The sequence below is a fragment of the Misgurnus anguillicaudatus genome, chromosome 24 (genome assembly GCF_027580225.2).
Source record: "Misgurnus anguillicaudatus chromosome 24, ASM2758022v2, whole genome shotgun sequence".
Lineage (NCBI taxonomy): Eukaryota > Metazoa > Chordata > Actinopteri > Cypriniformes > Cobitidae > Misgurnus > Misgurnus anguillicaudatus.
Genome location: NC_073360.2, coordinates 16,029,568 through 16,052,388, shown reverse-complemented (window position 1 = coordinate 16,052,388; position 22,821 = coordinate 16,029,568). Strand labels below are relative to the sequence as shown.

General features: G+C 36.3%; 1 protein-coding gene across 4 annotated transcripts in view; it reads left to right on the top strand.

Annotated features, from left to right (window-relative positions):
- Positions 1-7,045: 7,045 nt before the first annotated feature.
- caln1 (calneuron 1) overlaps positions 7,046-22,821 on the top strand; it is an 85,533-nt gene continuing 69,757 nt past the window's right edge. Inside the window, exons 1-4 of one of the 4 annotated variants that reach the window (XM_073862699.1) lie at positions 7,047-7,717; positions 7,801-7,887; positions 8,669-9,079; positions 21,690-21,814. In XM_073862699.1, the coding sequence (XP_073718800.1) occupies positions 8,937-9,079; positions 21,690-21,814 (268 nt within the window). In that variant the 5' untranslated portion in view covers positions 7,047-7,717; positions 7,801-7,887; positions 8,669-8,936. Of the gene's footprint in view, positions 7,888-8,668; positions 9,080-21,689; positions 21,815-22,821 lie in introns of all 4 variants that reach the window. The other 3 variants (XM_073862700.1, XM_073862698.1, XM_055196177.2) reach the window with 3 other exon arrangements.

Below are 22,821 nucleotides of genomic sequence, written 5' to 3'. Positions count from 1 at the left end.
ACAAAATCTGAAGCAAAAAACAGAAAAAGATTGATGATGATTTCTGGTTCCAGAATGCTTCAATGTTGAATGTTAATATTTAAAATTTATTTAACTTTGAACAAACTATTGCCAAAAAATAAATTTAAATCTACAGTAAATTACCGTAGACCCAGCTGCAATAACATTGTAATTTCTACAGATTTTTTTACAGTGTAGCTGTGAACAGGTGTTTCAAATCATAGCTGTTACAGTATGGTGCATTGACCAATCAGAATCATTAACCAGATTTATAACTTCTACAGCACTTAAACATACATATTGTATAAACATGATTTTGTGTTTCTCAGGCTATTGCGGATTTACTTCCAGATTGGAAATAATAAAATAAGCCAAAGACTTTATTTAGGACAGTCTGTGTGTGAGTCTGCTATAGGGACAGAGACCCTGTGGAACATGAGGGCACATTTAAGTGAGACTCTGTGTCAGTTGGTACCAAGCTGTTCCTCTTTGCCCTCAAGAGCATCCGTGCGTCTCTGAACTGTACCGCATTGAAACATTTTAGAGACTCCCGGGCGCTGTGAAAAGGCCGTAATCACCAAGCAGTGGTCTCTAAACACCGTTAAATTCACAACTGCTGTGTCTCACCGACATTTTTAAAGGATGATCAAACGATTTGAAACGTTAAGCACCTTGAAGGCTATGAATAATGCAGCTTTGAAGCGATCATGATGCACATGTGTGCAACCCAGTGGACAACCAACCAGCATTTGTGGAGAACAGGAGGCCAGAAGACCTACAATACAAATAATCAGCAAAATAACAATCAGAATGGTTATCCAACAAAAGTGACCAGCCAATGTCCAGCCCTTAGTATCCTGATGGTAAGTGAGGCAGTGTCTTTGTATACGAATTCTTGTAGACTATATACTGATTCGCCTATAGGGAGCTGATTAAGATGCACTCAGCATCCCCTATACTATTCTTCTTTGAAAAATTGTAAGCAACCTACCCCCAATTTCACAGTAATAGCAAAAGTGAGTTTGGACACACCCTTTTAGACTGCCATGCCATTCAGACCATGCGGTTAGATCATTAAAATAGGGCCCTAACAGTGGCGCTCTTGACTGTTCATCCGAGGGAGGCGCTAATTCAAAATAAATGTTCGGAGTGTCATGTGTGTTGCTCGTGTTTTCAAAATATGCGTTTGTTGCGTCATGTTAACCATGTGCATCACATGATTTGTCAAAATAAGTGCCCGCTGCACACGCGTCAAAACCGTTAATGATAAAAGAGACGCTCACATTCACAAAATACACTCAAGACATGAGATTATGCGAGTATCTGGCACACGCGATCGTTTCTTTTATCAAAAACCCTTTAGACGCGTCTGCAGCAGGCACTTTTTTTGACAAAACACGTGATGCACATTCACATGACGCAACAAACAACGCGCAGAACACATATTTTGAAAAAAGGAACCACACACACGACGGCCCTCATACAAACTTCGCACTGAGTGCCCTCGATAAAAGAAGTCACCGGCCGCCACCTGGCCCTAAGTGTAATTGTGCTACACTTGACGTCAGTTTTAATTGTTAGTGGGACCTTAGCAATTTCAAAGTTATCAGTTTTCCCCTATTAAAATACATTAGATAGAACTTGTGTTTTTTATGATGGAAATGACTGCATGGATATGTAGCATGACGTGAAGTAAGACGCTACTTCTTCAGTATACTATAAATTCATAGTTAAATAGGTTGCTTGCATGGCTAAATTAGTTGTTTGCATTACCCATGGCTCAGAATTCGGTTACAAGTTTCGGTGTCGTGTAAACTGGTAAAAGTCACATAGACACATATCTTGGGATTGAGGATGATACTAATGGTTTTGTTTTAACAAAGATTCTGTACAGTTTCTATAAAATGTGTTGCCACACAGCGAGAGACTGGTCAGGCCACGATGAGGGGACCAGCATCAGCCATTATCAAAAGTGTAATGGAGGATTCAGAAACACACCTGTGTTTCATTTATCTCCTCTTCTCCGACAGACACACACCTCCTTCTGTTGCTTGTACCTCAGACTCAGCATCCTAACATTTTTATCCTTCAAATGCTTCATAGTAACGCCGTGTCGCTGTGAACACGTAGTATGTTCCACCTGGTTGCGTTTAATTTTGCAAGCTATTAATTTTGCAGCACTCCCTATGATTGATTCCTCCTTCAGACAGTCTCCTGAGTTTAGAGAGGGATGTGCTGCTGTGCCTATGGATTAATTGGTTACTGGGTCAGTATTCTGTACCGCTACCTGTTAAAAAAGTAGGTCACTAAAAATGTTACAGTATGTCATTTACTAAATATAAAATATGATAAGAAAATGATAAATATGATTTTTAACCTTTATGATGCTTGTTGTCCTGTTATAACACAAAGGTGTGGTCTGCATATTAAAAAATTTTAATCCATTAAAGGTGCAGTGTGTAATTTTTAGAAGGATCTCTTTACAGAAATGCAAAATATACATAACTATATTTTCAGGGGTGTATAAAGACCTTTCATAATGAACTGTTATGTGTTTATTGCCTTAGAACGAGACCTTTTTATCTACATACAAAGAGGGTCCCCTTACATGGACGTCGCCATTTTGTGCCGCCAGAAGCCCTTAATGGACAATTTTTTTAGTAAGTTGTCTCCGACGATGACGTGTTTGTCTGGTGGCAGCTTCCATAGCTTCTCTAAAGCAAGGGATGAGCAGTGGACTAAGCCGTTGGTTGCAATTCGCAACCTCACCACTAGATGCTGCTAAAATTTACACACTGCACCTTTAAAAAAGTTTACATACAGGAATCACATGAGGGTATAATGTTGACTAATATTTCATATGTGTGATCCTTTAACATACAAATATAAAAGTGAATGAAATGTTTGGTCACTGGTACAGTATACTGTATAAGACTTATCGCAGCAAGCAATTGCCACCTTTTCACAATCTATGTTTAGACGTGAAATAGAGTTAACCAACTTCTAGCAAAAATGAAATGCTGTTTTTGCCAAAATAACTTGTGAGATGTATGATTCCAGTGTGTGATTACAAGGTGTTCAGGTATTTATTTTTGGCTATGTTTAGACATCTATAAAATTGTCACTTACAGACCAAATTTGTTTTATCCTAGACGTCTGGGTTGTGTGGATGGCACAAAGCTTGCTGGGTTTTCAAAGCCGAAGGCTTTCTCCATGGAGCATTGCAGACTGCCCTACTTAGCTAATGAAAATGAATGAATCTCTTTTCTCAGTCATTTCTCAACGTATATCCACAATCACAACATTTGCACTCCTGGCACAGATTCACACGGTGAACCATAAATGCAGTAAACCGAATGAAAAGCTTGTCATGATTCAGTGCATTATTACAGACAGGTAAGAAGTGAGTTTGTTTGCAAAGCTGCTTTTGCTCCTCCACTAAATCTTCACAGCGGGTTTGACGGGAATAACATTGTGATTTCTGTATTTAATAAAGGGGGTCATTTTTCAACTCCAATAACTCACCCTTTTGTTGACGTTTCCCGATTTAGCAGCATATAATGTGACAGGTAACCCAGTATTAAAAATGTTCCCCATCGTTCATGATTACCACAGTGCTTTTTTACGTCAGTGTCGATATCAGATGGTTGTCGGATGCGTTTCAGCCTTAATTCTAAGGTCAGTTTATCAGAGACTGATGGCTGGAGAAAATGACATGCTCCAAAAAATCTGTGATTCACTGATTCAGTCCGTGTGTGTGTGTGTGTGTGTGTGTGTCAGCTGGTGGACACTCAGGCTTAGAAGCGAGGAGGATTTTAATTATCGCATCATAATATCACTGTATGTGATTTGACTGAATAGGTTTCTGTTGAGTTGTGTAGTTATTTGGTCTAATGTGATGGGTCATAGCATGCTCAAGATGTTCAGTGTGAAGAGGACGCTTAAAGAGATCCAAGCTCTTTGACAATCACTGATAGGCTATGAAAATATTTGAGTGTTTTTGTTGTCGTTTTAATGGCAGTACTTATCAAGAATCTAACAATAATGCAATGCAAATTGGTACTTAATCCTGCACCTTTTAAAATGAAGAATAAAAAAGTATGTGCCACCTGTTGTAGTTGGTTGTCAGGGCATATGTTCAGTTTAATTCAAGTTTATTTCTATAGCTCTTTTCACAGTTTTTTATGGTTGCAAAGGCAGCTAACAGTAAACACAATATTAGTAAACACAGTAGTGACATGAGGAAAAACAAAAATTAATTAAAAAAAGGCAATTTTTGTATTTCACCATTATATTCATAGTGTTAGTTAAGCAAGTATGTTTAGACTATTAAATATGTAGTTGCTAGGGTGTTCTTGGCAGTTGCTAAGGTGCTGTTAGATGGTTGTTTGCTGGTTGTCAAACCCTGTGGTCTCTATGGGCTTGTTAAGTCTGACGTCATGTATCGCTGTTGGGTCCAACCAATCTCAAATACCATAGGGAAATAACAAAACAATCATGCTAACATACACCCTTATCATAATGCAAAAACACCTGATCCCAATTCTTATCTCCATAACAAAATCTGAAATGACCAGACATGGACTCATGTACATGGATTTTTGTACAAATTATTAATATATCGCTGACGAGTTGAGGCTTTGACCCGGAAACAGTATTCCTTAAGTCATTCCAGTCATGCCTATAGTTGTATTTTTTTAAGTGTTTTTTAATCATGGCCTTTATTAACAAACACAGAGCGTGATTGAAAATCAAGCCTACTTTTCACAATATGGTGTTTGTGCTTTGTGATGTTTCACCTGGGTGGGAGTTCACTTCTTCCTTCTTATATGATTTGTCCCACCGTAGCTGGCTGTAATTTGTAGCCACAGGAAATGTTCTCATTTTGGGTTAAATGATAAAAAACTCAGATTTATGTATATATAAAATTTTTCTTGTTCAAAGCACGTTCTCCTTAAAAACTTTCTGATGCATTGACCTGAATTATTTTAGTATTCATGAACTCGTATAAATGGGTGATGAGCTCCTGCCCTTTTTCTTCCTACATATTAAATATGATAAGGTGATCTTCAGTTCAAAATATTTCAGTTCTCAGGGTTTAGGCATGACAATTAGTCAATTTTAAAGTAAAAAAGTGGGACAATATTTAGATAAGGGGTTCATCAATGTGTATTTCATCATTCTATATTTTCTGTATTCTCTTATATCTTGAATAATGTCCTTAAAACAGAATATCTTATTTTTATTTATTTATGCATTTTTGAGCAAGCAATCACATTTGTTTTCTATATACAGAACAATATAAAGTACGTCTGTGGGATTGTATAACTGTACAGTTTTAAAGTGCACCTATTTCATTGCTAAAAACCAAGGCTTTGAACCGGTTCACGGAACGAAAGCGAAAACCAGAAACTTTTGATGTTTTGCAAGGAACAAAAACGAAACCAGAAACTTACAAAAAAATATATGTTCCGGAACAGAAACGTTTTTTAAAATAATGGTAACCGGTTAATACCATTCTTTTTTTTTTGCGTTCTTTGACAAGATTTCTGTGCAATATGACTCAGTGAAGTTCACTTCCAGTCTTCTTTGACTCATCGGAGAAATGAGAAGCTTGCCACCAGCAACTAGCCTACTCAAGCCCAAGTCTCTAATGCTTAATCATAAGAGGTAAAAATTATAGTCTATCAAGTATCTCAAGATGTTTTTTTTTTTTTAATACTAATTAGTGGTGTAACGGATCGCAGTTGATCCTTCATCCGTACAGATCACGACCCACAGTTCGGCTCGCAAGCGATTTGCGGATTAATTCGCAAATTAAAATAGGGTCAAAGTTGATAATTTGCACGTGTTTCAAAGGCTTGTAAATGTTAACACTTAAGTGATTTTAAACAATTTAACCACAAAAAGTCGCTAAAGTGAGCAATTTTCTGTACGCACAGACGCACATGCGTTTGAATGTGTACGGTCCAACTCCAATCAAACGTGATTATCCCTATGACCTTCAAAGATCAGAACTCTTGATGTATAAACTTGAGGGAGAGATGCGCTACTGTCTCATACTGTAGTCCATTAAAATATATTTGACGAATAAAGCACTGAAAAACAACGTAATTTTCCTGACTGTTTATGCTGCATCTTCTTCCCGAAGCAACATTTAGAATTCGTCCTCCGTCTGTGTGTGCGCGTGTTTAAGTTCACTCAACAAATGTAGGCATGTCAGAATTGCAGTTATGCCGCTTAGCCTTAATTTAATGTTTGATGACAAGATAGAAACTTAAGGAAAATTATGTAATAATTTCAGTTTAATGTCCTAATGATCAGTCTACTTATTTGTATGTCCCACAGCTGACATGGAACATTATTAACCAGTTCGGGAACTTTATTTTTATGTTCTAACCAGTTCAGGAACGTCAATTTTAGGGTTGAACCAAAAGCCGTAAACGTTAAAATACTGTTTTTGTTCGGAACGAACCAATTGGGAAAAGAATCTGGTTCAAAGCCCTGCTAAAAACAACATTATTTTGTGTATTTGCTATAATACAATGTGTTTTCGTGGTTTATGGTTAAAAAACACATTGTTTTCCACATACCGTACATTTTTCTTCCTGAAACGTACATATTTTGTACAAAACTGTCCCTGATTGACCAGCTTATCTGTACGCAGCTTAATGTGACACTCCTTACCTTGATTGAAAGATTCGCTCACAATGCAATGCGAACCGGAGTTAACTTACAGGCTGTGAGTCAAAGCTGGAGGAATTATGATAATGTCGGTCTTTACTACATCACCAATCCCAGGAAGTAAACTCTTGCCTACAATCCGTGTGTTTGTTGTAGTCCAAGAAAAAAGATTTACGTTGAAAACGATAACTTGCATCATCGTATACTTTGAGGATTTGTAGGCTACCTTTTGCATATCGTTAACGTACTAATACACACACACCACCAAAGAAATGTAAAATCGTGGATCAGACCATTGGTGCTCTTTAATTTCCTTTTTTATAGAAAACTATTTTCTCCATTTGTGCAACCAACCACCACCAGGCTGTGGCTACATTTCTACGGATGGACAGACAGACAGATAGATAAATAATTTCATTGAATGAAAACTAGCAGTCAGGTTGCCTTGTTGATCAGATATTCCCTCATATTTTCAGCTGATCCCGGATCAGCTGCAGATGAATGACAGTAGGCTATATGATGTGGTAGAATGGACCCGGTGGAGTAATGACTCAAGCTCTCAGTCAGCCAGTCCGTCATTCAGTGTGTTCAATGGGTTAATCCACGATGTGAGGAAAATATCTGATGCTTTATCACACGAACCAAATTCGCACCTTTCTTTTTTATGGACAACAATATCCAGCTTTACTGTTACTCTGACAGCGATGTTTATTGATTGTTGTCGGATCAGTTGATGGATGAGCCTCGTGTGTGTGAGCGTGCAGTCTTTCATGAGCAGCGTGTGATATTTTTTTTTTACCTGTGAATCACTTAAAGACGGAAACTATCGACTGGATTTCGTCAAATATTATGGAGGTAACTTACCGATGATTCCCGGGGGTCTTTAGAGTGGATCGGAGTTGCAGGAAAAGTCCAACTGTTTTTTTTTTTTGTTGCTTTTTACTGGAAGTGAGACGCGTGTGCGGATAATTCTCTGGAAAAACAGAAACGCACTGTGTCCACTCCAGTTTGAATCCGATGGATTGAAATAACAGTGCGTATAATCGTGAATGAAATCTGGAAATTTAACGTTACCTTGCCAAGTAACCGAGAAGAATTAATGATTACCGTTTTCAGCACCGGGATCATCTGGATTCCGCAGCGATATATCGGCACAACGGGATCTCCATCACTTTCAAACATTGCCAACAAAAACCTTTAAAGGTAAGATCTTTTTTTATAAATCAAGTATTGTATTCGTCTACTGGGCTTTGTCCGGTTGATTTTATAAACTGTAGTCTACCTATAGTTTTGCACCTGTTGTGTTATAACTGTACGACATTAAACCAGACCTGGCTTGCTTTAATGTTATAGATACTGGTTTCACTGATTTTTAGCTACATCGTCATATTTATTTATTTATTATTCAACGAACATAATATAATATATTATGTAATATAAAATATACCTCATATAAGATTTTTTTAGTAGCCTACTTGAAGCTTTCAGTGCAGACATCCAAATACAATATACATATAAATATAATATAATATAATATAATATATTTATCTTCATTTATAGTTATGTTGTTCACATTATCATTTTGTCTTATATGAACTGCAACAGTGTCAATAAAACATAAAAATGGGTATAATACAGTAAAAGTGTATTGATCACCATTTCTAAAACCATGGTACTCCAAAAACCACAGTTCAACTATGGTTACTGTACAAAACCATTGATCATTGTTCATTTCCAAAATCAACTTTATGCCTCATGCATCAGTGACTCTTAGGTGGCAATTTCTGGGCAAATGATTCACCTTAATCATTTGACAAGTCAAGTGACACCCAGCCAACACCCCCCAATCCTCTTTAGGACCAAATGATGGATGACCAAATGATTGATGTCCTTATGATATCAACCTGAAGGATCCATGTGAATTGGTTTGCTTCGAAGTGTTGGTCAGCAGCCCAGAGTGTGTTTACTCTCATTGGATCTGTAGAGGCAGCGCTCCTCCTGTCATCGAGCCAGTCTGTGAAACCCCCGTGATGACACCAGCACATCCCTCTTCAGAGAGTGACATGAGGACGAGATGAGAGACCGCCTGTGTGTGACTTATGGCTGAATGAACGAATGAATGAGTGACTACCTGCTGAAAAATTAACTAGGCATTTCTGGGCACTCGATGCTAAAGGACTTGCGCTGGGACAGAGTGTGGCTGTGGCTCTCCGGGACGGTCTGCTGTGCTCCGAGCTGGAGTGCGCTGTCAGATGGAGGATGCCAATCTGGATCCGGACCCTCGGATAAAGGGGTCTGAGGGTGAGGGGCTGTGTGTCCTGAACGGTGGTGGTGAGGACGGCACTGGGACGGAGCCTGTTGTGCTTCAGTATCCTGTAGAGTATGATCAGTACGGGTAAGGGATGAATGCTGCTGTCTTTAGGGATTTTGGTCTGTTCTCATATTGTAAACTGCGTTTTTGTTGAAACATGTTCAGCTTTTTGTGTTAAATGTCACTTTTCCACGAACAAGAGTTTGTAAGGTGAGGGATTATTTTATATGCGATTCAATTAATTTGAAATGTCTATGTTGAGACTGTCCTTCATACTGTAGGTTGACTGTATAGGGAAGATTGGGCTAGTTTGACAAAATCTGAAATGACATTTTGTCTGCACCCGACTTCTTTCAATGACTTATAGTGTGCTTTGTGATTCAATTTGAGGATACGGACATTGGATATTAGTTAACTGCAGGATGTTTTCAATATGGAGTTACTACATACATTTTATAATTGGATTTTTAAGACATAATTCATCTGCAGATACGTTACTGTACTTCTATGGTTTACATTTCGATTATGATTTTAAAATAATTTTACATTCACTTTTTTCTCAAGAACTTTGGTTCTGTTCGATTCTTTGATGTGGCACAGAATGGGATTGGAAAGTCCTCAGTTGAACACAATGTGATCAATTGTGCTTCAGTTTTTGTAAACAAACATATGCAGATACTCCATTATCTCTCTTCAACATGACATCCTAATGCATTTTCTGCTTGTAATGGGCTGTTGGCTCAACAACGCCTGTAATGACTTTTTTAAAATCTTGTATCATTATTTATATACAAACAGTATTATTACTTTATATCAATTAAGCTACTGTATGCATTTTTTTTCAAAGGGTTCCATCAGTTATAATAAAATATTTTGGGAAATATTCAAAAAGTCCAAAGTCATACAGTATGAATTAAAAGTCAGAGCATTTCTACAGTGAATTCATCGTTTTATAGGCTTTGTTAAAAATGTAAAAAAAAAAATGCTTTATTTGATTATAAATGCTGAACAATTTGTAACCGGCTACAATTATCTATTCATATGCAATTTTGATGTTTCAAAGAACTTAGTCGACTACTCGATTTACACTAAGTGAAATTAGCATCCCTTTCCAAATGGCTTGTGGGACCGGCTCTTCATGTGATGTCCCTGGTTTAAATCCGCCTTTTGCCGACCTGGCTCTTCTTTTTTTTTTATCACATATCATATTGAAAAGGCATTTATTTTCAATAAAAATTGAGAAAATGTTTAAAAAGTGGTAATAAAGTGCCTAACGATTGTTTATTAAGCATAAAAGTATTTATTTTGTAGGGTAAGGGGTCGGTGGGGAGGGTTTTTTGTTCTCCTAATAATGAAGCATCCCTTTTAATATTTTTAATAAACATTAACAACTTGTTCATTTGTTGCATCCTGTTAATCTGCAAAAATACAAAGAGCAATGGCATCTGCCAACAATTAGCATCTAATTACTATTTATACTTGAAAATTTAACATTTTATTTATTATATCAAACTTATTTCACCTACTGTAAATAGCATATCACTAAGAAAGTTTGGTAACACTTTACAATATTGTATTAGTAAACATTAGTAAATGCATTGACTGACATGAACAAACGTTGAACAAAATCGTTTTTGAGAATGTAATGATTCTTGTTAATGTTAATGTCAATACAGTTATTTATGTTAGTTCATGGTGCATTAACAAATGTTAATAGTTACAACGCTGGATTTTATAAATGTATTAGTAAATGCTGAACTAAGATTAGGGATGGGACGAGTAACGGTTTCATGATTAACCACGATAAAATGTCCTGACGGTTAGTATTATCGTTTAAAATTTAATTATCATTACAACCGTGTTTGGTTACTGTGATTTTGAAAATGTGCTGTAAATCCTGTCCAGCCAGAATCAATTTGACGCAGGCAACATAGTTTTTTTGCACAAAAAGGCATTTAAGGGATAATGTATTGTATTAATTTACGGTAAACTTATTAAACAGATTTATTTATTTTTTACTACAGAAATAATTTCAGGGATCTCCAGGGATCTCATTTTAACAAAACCATGATAATATTGATAACCGTGATAACCTTGGTCATGATATGAAATTTTCATACCGCCCCATCCCTAACTTGCTACCCAGTCTCCTGAGGTTGCGTATAAATAGCACGAAGTGTAAAACTCGTGCAATACATACGCCAAATTCCACTTTGGCGTCCATATGATACGCAAGTCCTTCCCATTCACTTAAACGGGGCATCTTTTTTGTCGTTTTATTTATTGATTTCTCAATTTTTTTCTGTTTTTTAAACCATTTTAAACCCCTTGGGTTTAGGGTTAGATTTTAGATTTGCTTAATGAGGTTATTTAATATACAGGTTTCTCAATGTTTTTGTCCATATTTAAGCCATGGTCACTTGGAGTTGGGGTTAGAGTTGGGGTTTGGGTTAGGATGTCATTTTTATATAACAAAAAGTTGTTCTAACCCTAAACCCAAGCGAAAATGGTAAAAAAATAGCAAAAAAATTGAGAAATCAATAAATAAAACGACAAAAAAGATGCCCCGTTTAAATGAATGGGAAGGACTTGCGTATCATATGCACGCCAAAGTGGAATTTGGCGTATGTATTGCACGAGTTTTACACTTTGTGCTATTTATACGCATTTTCAGGAGACTGGGCTGGATTAATAAATGCTGTAGAAGTATTGTGCATGTTAGCTTATGCATTAACTAATTGTTAACAATTGCAACCTTTTTTAAAGTGTTACTGGAAATTCTAATATTGTCACTTACTCTAAATAGAAAATATCGCTATTTGCATTTACTGTAAATAGCTGCTGCTTTAAAAGAAAGTTAATATCCATGTTGTTTGCCTACTATACCCAACTTTAATTCTTACTAGATCCGAATTTATCTACAGTATAGAGTATATTTTGTCCTAAACGTTATCAGATTCACTGGTGCATTTTTAAAATGCCAACCACAGTTCGCTTTAGATCTACAGATATCATGTGTTCTCCACAGTAATCATCTGAAAACCATAATAGTTTTTCATACTGAAATGGCAGGTAAATTAGTCATGCTTTCCCTCTGGACACATTTAGGGTGGGTTGCACCAACAAGGATTAGGCCTAAATCTGGTTTAAATCAAAGCTTATTTAATAATTCCGTTGCACCAAACTTTAAACCTGTTTAAAAATAAACAGGTTTAAATTTAAACTGTCATTTTGATCCAGGTTTAAATCTTACAGTAAATCTAGATTATCTTTAATCCTGTTGCTCCATTACTTTAAACTCCGTTTTAAATCTCAGTGAGGGATTAACTTTAAACTTGCATATGAGGAGGTTTAAATATGTTTTTTACAATTAAATGTCTGGCTAAATGATTAGAAACACAAAGCGCGAGCATGGTGGCGCTATTCAAAGATGCGTTTATTATAACATCTCAACAAAGTGAGTTTGGCGGCTCAAAAAGATTATTAACAGCACCGGTGACAGCTACCGATGCTCGTACGTGCTTCTCCTCTGTCACGCGCGCTCCAGTCAGACGAAGGACAGTGAATGAACGGACACACGGTGGCGCTTCATGACAAATGCGTCGACACATCTTGTTCATCATTATAGCACAATATCTGAGCTTTGCGATATTTCCTGTCACAATATTTCCTGGTCTGTTAATTGTTTTAAAAGATTGTCAAATGTTTTTATTTGAATCAGGCCTTTAGATTAGCCTACCGGTGTATGTAGGTGATTTATAATACAAGAATTACATTACCTTTGCTTGCATAAACTGTTTATTTCCTTTTTGAATGACAACGTCAACATTGTTGCTGTTTAATTACACCGGAAAATTCAACATGGCGGACAAAATAAATCGCAGGTGAAGGATTTAATACAGTTTAAAGGTTTAATCTAAGATTTGTTAATCTGTGTTTAAATTTAAGTGGTGCAACACAACTCGAATGAAAATTAAACTGGGATCAACAAACCCTAGATTAGCTCTAAACTCTGCTTAATTTAATCCTTGTTGGTGCAACCCACCCTTAGACTGCCAGGCTGGGGTCTCTGCTGAATGCTGGGTTTTGATCTACCATAAAAAATGCATAGGCATAGAAACAGACTTTAATGTTTTTGTTTACATACCACCAGATAATATCTCGAAACTGCTATCAGGTGTACTGTATGTTTATATTTATAAAACATTCTATAGTTCCAGCTTTAAAATCAATTTGGACAAGCCACAAAACTGTGGTTTATTCATGATAAACGCACATCTGTTATCACAGGTTCTGTATTCATGTGCCAACATTTAAGAATAATACAAGAATATAAAATATAAACTACAAGCTGTACACTGTCAGATATACTTGTCAAAATATGTACCCCGGCTGTCACTAGGGCTGTACTCTTTTAAAAGAGTTTATATTAATACAAAGGTGCATATTGGTACTAAATGTTTACATTTCTGTGCCTAATAGAACAGGAGTACTTCTCCAGTGACAGCTGGAGTACATATTTTTACATTTTTCAAACAGTGTATTATATTTGAGGGAAGAACTATTAATAATGAGTCTGTTTATACAACATTGGTGTGATTTATCATACTGTAGGGCTACCACTTTATAAAAGCAATCAGCCAATTAAATCTATATATTACAGTAATGAGAATACCCATTCCCTATTGTAAAAATAATGTAACCTATGCCCTCTCATGGCTTACTTATTTATGATGTGTGGCGTTCCTTAGCAATTTGCACAATAAGTAATTTTTTTGTTACTTTGTTACTTTGATGTATGAGTCTTCTTCATAAAACAATTCATGGCAATAATGTATACACATACGGTCTGTACCGTAAACAGAGTCGCCAACAAGAAAGGGATTTGAATTCTTAATAACTTGAGGACATTGTAATAATTACCCAAATTAAAATTGCCCGAATAATTAGCTCATAAACAGCTCATCGGTGCCTTTTCCCTTTCAGGGACACAGTGATTTATTTGGCCAATTCAGTCTTGCTTGTGCAAAGAGTTGGCATATGTTGCATAATATTCATAATCATACCCTGAAAGGATAATGAAATAAAAAGCAAAAGACACTGTATTAATTATCTCACATTAAAAAGATTATAGACATCAATTTGTTGGAGTAAAACAACCCTCCAATGTCTAACTGTAATACAGTTGTGTTTTTATGAAGCATTTTTGGAATAAAGATTTATTGGTAACACTTTACAATAAGGTTGTATAGGTTAACATCAGTAAATGCATTATTAACTAACACGAACAAGTTTTTCAGCTTTTTAAATTCTTGGTAATGTTACAACCTTATTATTAAGTGTTACCGATTTATTATTTGAATATGTGACATTAAACTTTAATGCACAGTCAGAAAAAAAGGTCAATAAATGGTAGCTTTCACCGGGGCAGTATCCTTTCAAATAGTACACATTTGTACCTAAAGAGTTAATATTAATACCTCAGAGTTATATATTACACATCTTTACCTAAGTGGTACATAGACGGTTTCATCGGACTCGTGTGTGTTGTTGCGGTTATGTGAACTTCCTGTTTGTATTTATTTATTCGACTGACTAAACTCATCTCTGAAACAAATACTTTATCGAAAATAAAATGTCTTGGTTTGCTAAAGATGAAGGGGGGGCATGGATCCCAACTGTAAACAAAGTAAAAGAGGCTTGGCAGCCAGGCAATAATTCAAGGACCTGTAGTTAACATTGTATACTTTAATTTACACAATAACTTTAGCTCAATGTAATAGTTGATATACGTTAGATATGATATCTGAACGAAGGTAATTTACCTGTCATTTGTTTGCTTTGTTATCAGAAATAAACTACTGTAAAAGGATTCTGTTGTTATTGATTGTATATGAAAGTCTGCTGGAAGTTGCATTTAGTCAACAAAAGCAGCTTGCTTATGTTGCTGCTGTTGAAACCGTCTATAGGACCTTTTTAACCTGATAAGGAACACTGTGCCGTACACGGTACACCCCCTCCCTTGCACGTAAGGCTGCATTACGTCATTGTAACTTTGAAGCATTAAATCTTTAAAATATACGGTCACGCGGCACATCGTTGTAAAGCTTAGACTTTCGGGATTCGATTAAGCGCACACACAAAGCATAATATGATTTTTAGCAGTCATAAAACTGTAATCTAGTTGTTAGTTACCTGAACCGGGCGGCGCCGATTTAGGATAGTTACTCAAATTCAAAATCTTCCCTTTATCCGCTTCGGTGAAATTGTCCAAAGCAAATTGTTCATAAATCCCCAAAAGTCCAAGGAAATAGAATATCCAAACCTTTTAATCCAAAACGATTTGTTTATCTCACAATCTTGACGTTTCTGACCGAATTACCATATAAATATATACAATTAGTTCACTAACGGACATTCGTTTGAATCTCACTTTTCATTCACGATTTATAATGAATATATTCGGAAGAACTGTGACCAATCAGCAAGTGATTTATCCAACAACACCTATGAGCTGTTACTGTAGAAATAGAGGACTGAAAAGTGGAATATTGTCTCTGCTCATAACATATACAGCACTTAAATGCATATACTGTATTGTGTTCAGAATAACTGACTCAGTCAATCTTTGCTACATAATGAACAGATGAATCAGATGCAGTAGTTTGCTAATGTAGATGAGTAAAGTTTGGTGCATTGTATATTTTTGGAGCTCCAGATTGTGTACTTTGTATGATGTAACATACACATCACATCCCAAATGATCCAATAAAACAACAAATTTGACCATTTAGGCACAAAAATCTGAATGTGTTTTTTGTAGCCTGCCTGGAAAAAGCCTCATATCTCCATGTTTTAAGAAAAGACTGAAATGTTAAGCCCAATAAGTTCTTACCCCTCAGCCATCCCTTTAGTGCAAACAAAAAGTCTCATGCATTTCTCCCAAAGCAGCGTCCATATTTTACAAGGATCTGCCATCAATCATTGGATATGTCCTTTGGCAGACTGCTACTACTTTACCCGTCTGGGCTGCTCAATCTGTATGCATTTTACTCTGATTTGAATCTGGCTTTAACTCAGCACATACTGTGACTATGGGCTCACATCCCAAATCATAGCCTATAATCTGGAACCTCCTGCAATGACTACTACTACTAAAGTACTTTAAGTCTCTCTCTCTCTCTCTCTCTCTCTCTCTCTCTCTCTCTCTCTCTCTCTCTCTCTCTCTCTCTCTCTCTCTCTCTCTCTCTCTTTCTCTCGCTCTCTTGTGGTGGTTTTTATTGTGCTGGTACAGTTTTAAGTTGCTGTATATTTACAAAACCATTGCATAATAGGGACTACAGAGGTCTTCCACTGGATGCTGGAACATGGCTGAAGGCATTTACTACTGTTCAGACTCACAATTTGCCAATAATTTTGTTTAAAATACAAGATTTGTCACTAACTTTGTCTTAAATCTAAGATCTGTCACTAAATCTGTTTAAAAATGTGTCACCAAATCTGTTTTAAGTCTAAGATAGTGGTCTCCAACATGGTGACTGCGGGAATTGATTGCTTCCTACACTATGCGATCAAGATCGTAGTTAAGTGCATGTCAGACTGTATGATCTCAGTTTCCATCAATGTCAAACTTGAGGTTAAAGACTTTTAGAAATCGGACAAATGCAAACAAACACGTCCGCAGTTTTATGTCATCGATCGGCGACAGCTGGGCGAACACACGCTGAAGCGAAGGCTAGCAAACCAAACCACATCTAACGTTTATTTAATCATGAATTGTCACGAGCATAAAAAGAAGAAAAAACGAAGGAGACGAGTACCTGGCATTTGTATTTCCAGCACAATTTCTCTACAGGCTGCTTCCTTTTTTATCCTATCATGGTACAGTGGCGATGACATGTTGTACAAGCACTCTTTATCTCTCCATAACACTTTTACAAGTTTCTCCTCCTGCTGTACAGTCCACCTGGCTTATTTCGACATTCTGTCTGTGTATGTGTTTGTTGTTGTCGCACTAATTGCCTCATTGAGTTCTATGCTTCTATTGGTTCTTGATCTGCCGGTTGTCGTAGGGAGATTTCACACAGCAGGATTGTGTCTCAAAATTTCTGACACTGCCAGAATTTTGTCGGAGGTTAAATTTGGATTGCTATGGTCATTAACTCTTTCCCCGCCATTGACGAGTTATCTCGTCAATCTGCAATACAGTTATTATCCACAGGTGGCGCTCTTCCACAACTTATAAAAACCGGAAGTATTGCCCTATGGCAAACAGCTGTATGTCCGTGTATGTTTTAAAGATCGTTCTGCATCTGATCTCTATCAAAAGTCCATCACAAAAATGAAATTATCTCAGCTTTTTGCTCAAAATTTGCTGTTTTAATGAAACCTACACATATTTGAGAGGTGATAAAAACAAAACACATGAAGGTAGGATGAAACAGATTTTTTTGTTTGAAAGCAGAGGGTCTGGGGCCGTATTCACAAAGAATTTTAAGGCTAAAAGTAGCTCCTAACTGGCGAATTTAGGAGCAACTCCTAAAAATAATGGGCGTGTCACTCCTAACTTTAGGACTCCTAATTTTTTTCACTAAAAGTAATTCACCAAGCATTTTAGCCCTAAAAGTAGCACCTAAGTCTGGGACAGCTTAAAAGAAGTCGAGAGGACTCCTAACTCACTATGACCTATTCACAAAGGATCTTAAAATGCCTTAGGTGCTGATCCTCCTTAACATGGACAGTTTCACCAACTCAAAAGCATTGCCTATACTTAAAAGCACACTTTAATGTAAACTTATACCACGGGTCTGTTGAATGCTGCATTCTGATTGGCTGAGAAATGTTCTATGGGTGTTGATTATTTTTCTGTAAACCGCACACCTAACTTTTCAAATGTCTTAAAAATAGGCACCAGAGCAACGTTTTTGGTAACCGTGGTATAAGCGGAATAATTGACTCCGGTCCTTTGAATTATTTGAAAATAATGCACACCTGCGGTGTAACGGCACTCCGCTTCGCGTCGTGCCGCATTACCACCTTGGTGTGCATTATTTTCTTATAATTCAATGGCCCGTCGTCAATTTTTCCTTACATATTGTTTATGACATTTGTTTCATAATTCATTCATGACAAGCAGGACGTTTTTAGAATTACATGAAACAATAATGATATTAAATATTTAATATTGTATGCCAACCTGTTGCCATGCTTGCCCGTTTAAAGGCTGTAGCCCTTGACTGCGATTGTAATGCATACCACCGCCTCTCGCAGTCGTCCGGGGTCCGCGACACAAGCGGGAATGCTGCATTGATCTGCAAACAAATCCTCTCCCAGTGATACGCGGGGTTGATCCGAAATGAGCGGGTGTCTGCGGTTATGAGTCATCCAAAAATATTTTTTCATGATATTCGGGTCGCGGTTGGTCGGGTCATTTGAAATAAAAATGCCAGTCAACTATTTTAAACAATAACTACTTTAAAAAAATGCGGGCAAGGGAGCGGGCCGGTATATTTATTTATTATTTTTTGCGGTCCGAGTTGCGGGCCGGTTAGTTAAAAACCTTGGTCGGGTGCCGGTTGTTTTGTACATTGACCTGCGCATCACTGTCTCCCAAGCTTAGATTTGCTTGATATCTCAGTGCCGAATTTCCCTTTTATTATGTTTCTTTTTTCCAGCACCAACTGGGACAGCAGCAGTAACTGATCCTGCGTCCAGTTGGGCTTTCTTTTCCGTTTTGGCGAGTTCATAAAATCCACCGTCATTTATTTATTACATTAGGCTTCTTCAATATGGGCAACATATCTTGCTTTAAGTAGCCTAGTCTATTTAGGCTAATAGGATGTAAATTAATCAAGCAAGTGTTAATGCAATGTCGTTTTTTATTATTAGGCAAATGGCGGTTTTCATTTGGGTATTTAATTTAATTCACGACTTTTCTTATATGCATTTCGATGGCATTACTATTATTATTTTGTGTAGGACACAGACATATTTCGATGTAATTCCATGATTTGGTGCATCTGTGTTATGTTCCGCACGACAGCCCTGTCATCTGACAACCAATCACCGTGGTCATTGCGAGGCAGCTCGTGCATGAGAATTGACGTCATCCGTAGCAACGAAGACTCACTCTTAGTTTAAGAGTTATATTTTTTCCTTCCTAAAAGTAGGTCTGAAAGGCGTTGTGAATAACTTTTAAGAGAAAACTCCTAGCTAAAATCTTTTAGTGCGATTTAGGAGTACTCTTAGTGGTAAGATAAAATTCTTTGTGAATACGGCCCCTGTTCTTTTATTTCATATATTGTATGTTTATATTTTTAAAAAGGAGCATTTTCTGGAAGGCATTAAACTTTTGTGAAAATCATGAAAAATGCTGGCGGCGAAAGAGTTAATCGTCTGTCTGTGAACATGTCAAACTAGCGATCAAAGACGGCAGATTTTAGCCTAGGATTCCAGAAATCTTGTACAATTTCACAATTTGTCCCAGACAGCTAGATCGTGGCTGAAATCTCACAGTGTGCACCGGGCTTTAATCTCTTGTAAATCTAAGATTTGTCATTTATATCTGTCTTAAATTTAAGGTTTGCCTCTAAATCTGTCTTAAATGTAAGATCTGTAACTTAATCTGACTTAAATCTAAGATTTGTCCCTAAATCTGTCTTAAATCTAAGGTCTGTCACCAAATCTGACTTAAATTTAAGATTTGTCACTAAATCTGTCTTAAATCTAAGATTTGTCATTAAATCTGTCTTAAATCTAAGGTCTGTCACCAAATCTGTCTTAAATCTAAGATCTGTCACTAAATCCGCCTTAAATCTAAGGTCTGTCACCAAATCTGTCTTAAATCTAAGATTTGTCACTAAATCCGCCTTAAATCTAAGGTCTGTCACCAAATCTGTCTTAAATCTAAGATCTGTCACTAAATCCGCCTTAAATCTAAGATTTGTCACTAAATCCGCCTTAAATCTAAGGTCTGTCACCAAATCTGTCTTAAATCTAAGATCTGTCACTAAATCCACCTTAAATCTAAGGTCTGTAACCAAATCTGTCTTAAATCTAAGATCTGTCACTAAATCCGACTTAAATCTAAGTTTTGTCACTAAATCTGTCTTTATTCGTTACCACATCTGTCTTAAATCAAAGATTTGTCACCACATCTGTCTTAAATTTAAGATTTGTCACTGAATCCATCTTAAATCTAAGATTACCACTAAATCTGTCCTAAATTTAATATTTGCCACTAAATCTGTCTTAAATCTAAGGTCTGTCACCAAATCTGTCTTAAATCTAAGATCTGTCAGTAAATCCTACTTAAATTTAAGATTTGTCACTAAATCCGTTCTGATTTGTCACCACATCTGTCTTAAAGCTAAGATTTGTCACCAAATCTGTCCTAAATCTAAGATTTGTCACCACATCTCTTTGAAATCCAAGATTTGTCACCACATCTGTCCTAAATCTAAGATCTGTCACCAAATATGTCTTAAATCTAAGATCTGTCACCAAATATGTCTTAAATCTAAGATCTGTCACCAAATATGTCTTAAATCTTAGATTTATCACCAAATTCGTCTTAAATCTAAGATTTGTCACCAAATCCGTCTTAAATCTAAGATCTTGCACAGTAACCACTAAAAGCAACAATATTGTTTATTATATAACAATCTACTTATGTATTTTATTATTAAATCAGAGATATATTTATCTAAAACAGTGACTAAACATGGTCAGTTGGGATATCATTCAATTTAAGATTTTAAAGAAATTTTATGAACCACCCAAGAAATTATATTGAATTAGACTCTCCAATGCTACAAACCGAGATTAAGAGCTTTAGCAGAGCGTGCTACATGATTTTCTCAGCTTACTCAGGCTGATGCTGCAACACAATTGAATTTATCATAAAAAATTCATATTGACTGACCATATACGCTTATACAGTATGCAGCAAAATGCATACATTAAAAAAGGACAATCTCCAGTTATCAATTATCAGCATGATTTTAATAGCACTATAATATCCACACATAAACGAAATAACAGCTATAAACAGCACTGACTGTGCTCTTACAGATCCACCTATACAGTATGCTCATAAACTTAAGGGTCATTTGTGTTGCCTTTCAGCATATTTTCTTATGTTATTAATTTTAATACTTAATACTGTATGCATTGAAATAGCCTTTAAATTCTTCTCTTACAATATTTTCAGTTCATAGTGCAGCAGCGCAGCAATATTAAAGTGCCAAATGCTGTTAAGGGGTATTTTACTGAACAAACGAGGAAATAGGATAATTGGGGGTTTTATGCCTTTACCTTAAGTATGATCTATCATGTCCCTTGAAGTAGTGTCAGAAATGAAAAATTTTATGAAATGGCTGTATTTGACCATTTCACATAAAAGAATCACTTTCAGAGGACATTTTTACTTGAAGCCCACAGCATTTTATTAATTAATATATTAATTCATACAGTGACATAAGTTAAATTTTAACTTATTTCAAATGATATTTTGCAGATATAGATACAATTTATCAGTTGTGTTTTTGTTACTTTGGTTAATTCCTAATCTCAACCTTCAGTCAAGTAAGACACAATTGAACTGCTGCACAGGTTGTTTATTAGATGTTTCTCACTTGCTTTCTTCTGACTGGTTGAATGTGTAAAACATTTCTGTTGTGTGTCTCTCTCTTAGGGAGAAGATGCCATTCCACCATGTAACGGCAGGACTGCTGTACAAGGGGAACTACTTGAGTCGCTCTCTATCCGACCACAGTAACAGCGAGCAGCTCGCCAACATCTCTGTGGAGGAACTAGATGGTGAGCGCAAATGTTACAGACACTACACGCACAACAATACATGTGACCCCCATCTGTAAACTTAGCTAAAGTAATTGTTTATAATGTTTTTAAATAAATCATCCTACATAACGTAAAGAACAATCTGTGAAAACATAAGCTTGATATTTTTGGGTCATTTAAATTTGAGTACTTTTATCTAACTTTTTACTCTTCTAAATAACTTTTTATATTTGAATGTAGATGAATTCCAGATTTTTTTTAAGGATTACACCATTTTCATTATCGAGTGTTATACCCTCAGTGTTCTTATGTAAACCAGGAATTATATCAAAATGTGTATAGAAAAATGTTATAAGCTCTCGCTAAACATTTTTCAGCATGGATGTGAATAAGATGGATTGCTAATTATTGGTGAAGGGAAATGCATTGGACTTATATTATGTAACTGACATATTAAATCCCCCGGGGCACCTGCTGATATTCAGAGTTGCTACAATTCATTTAGTTTGTTGGTTTTGCCTTGACGCAATCTGTGAAATACGACTATTGGTACCTTGCAGATGCTGCATTGACTCGTATCAGAAGGTGGTCAGCAAATACTGTATAGCATTTCATCACACTGATGCTATTAAAAAACATGTCTGCAGTTCCTGTTCTGTTAACCAAATATGTGAATTAAAGTTTCTGCGATAATGTTTGGCACAGATGGACAGTGTAATCTGGTTTTAAATGACTTGGCATGATTTGTGGTAGTGGGTGAACAAACATATGATAATGTGATTTAAAAACAGCACTTTGGTAGAAGCACTTAAAATTGATATTTCTGGAATATTTCATTCATATTCCTCACTAGTGCTTAAAGCTTTTTTCAGGGACACAAATTAAAATGTTACCCAAAAATAAAAATTCTGTCAACATGTTGTTTAAAATCTCTTCATTGTGAAAATCAAGTAAACAAGAAATTTTAAATAATGATATTTAGAATCAATGTGGACTGGGGCACATAAGCTTCAAAAATGCATGAA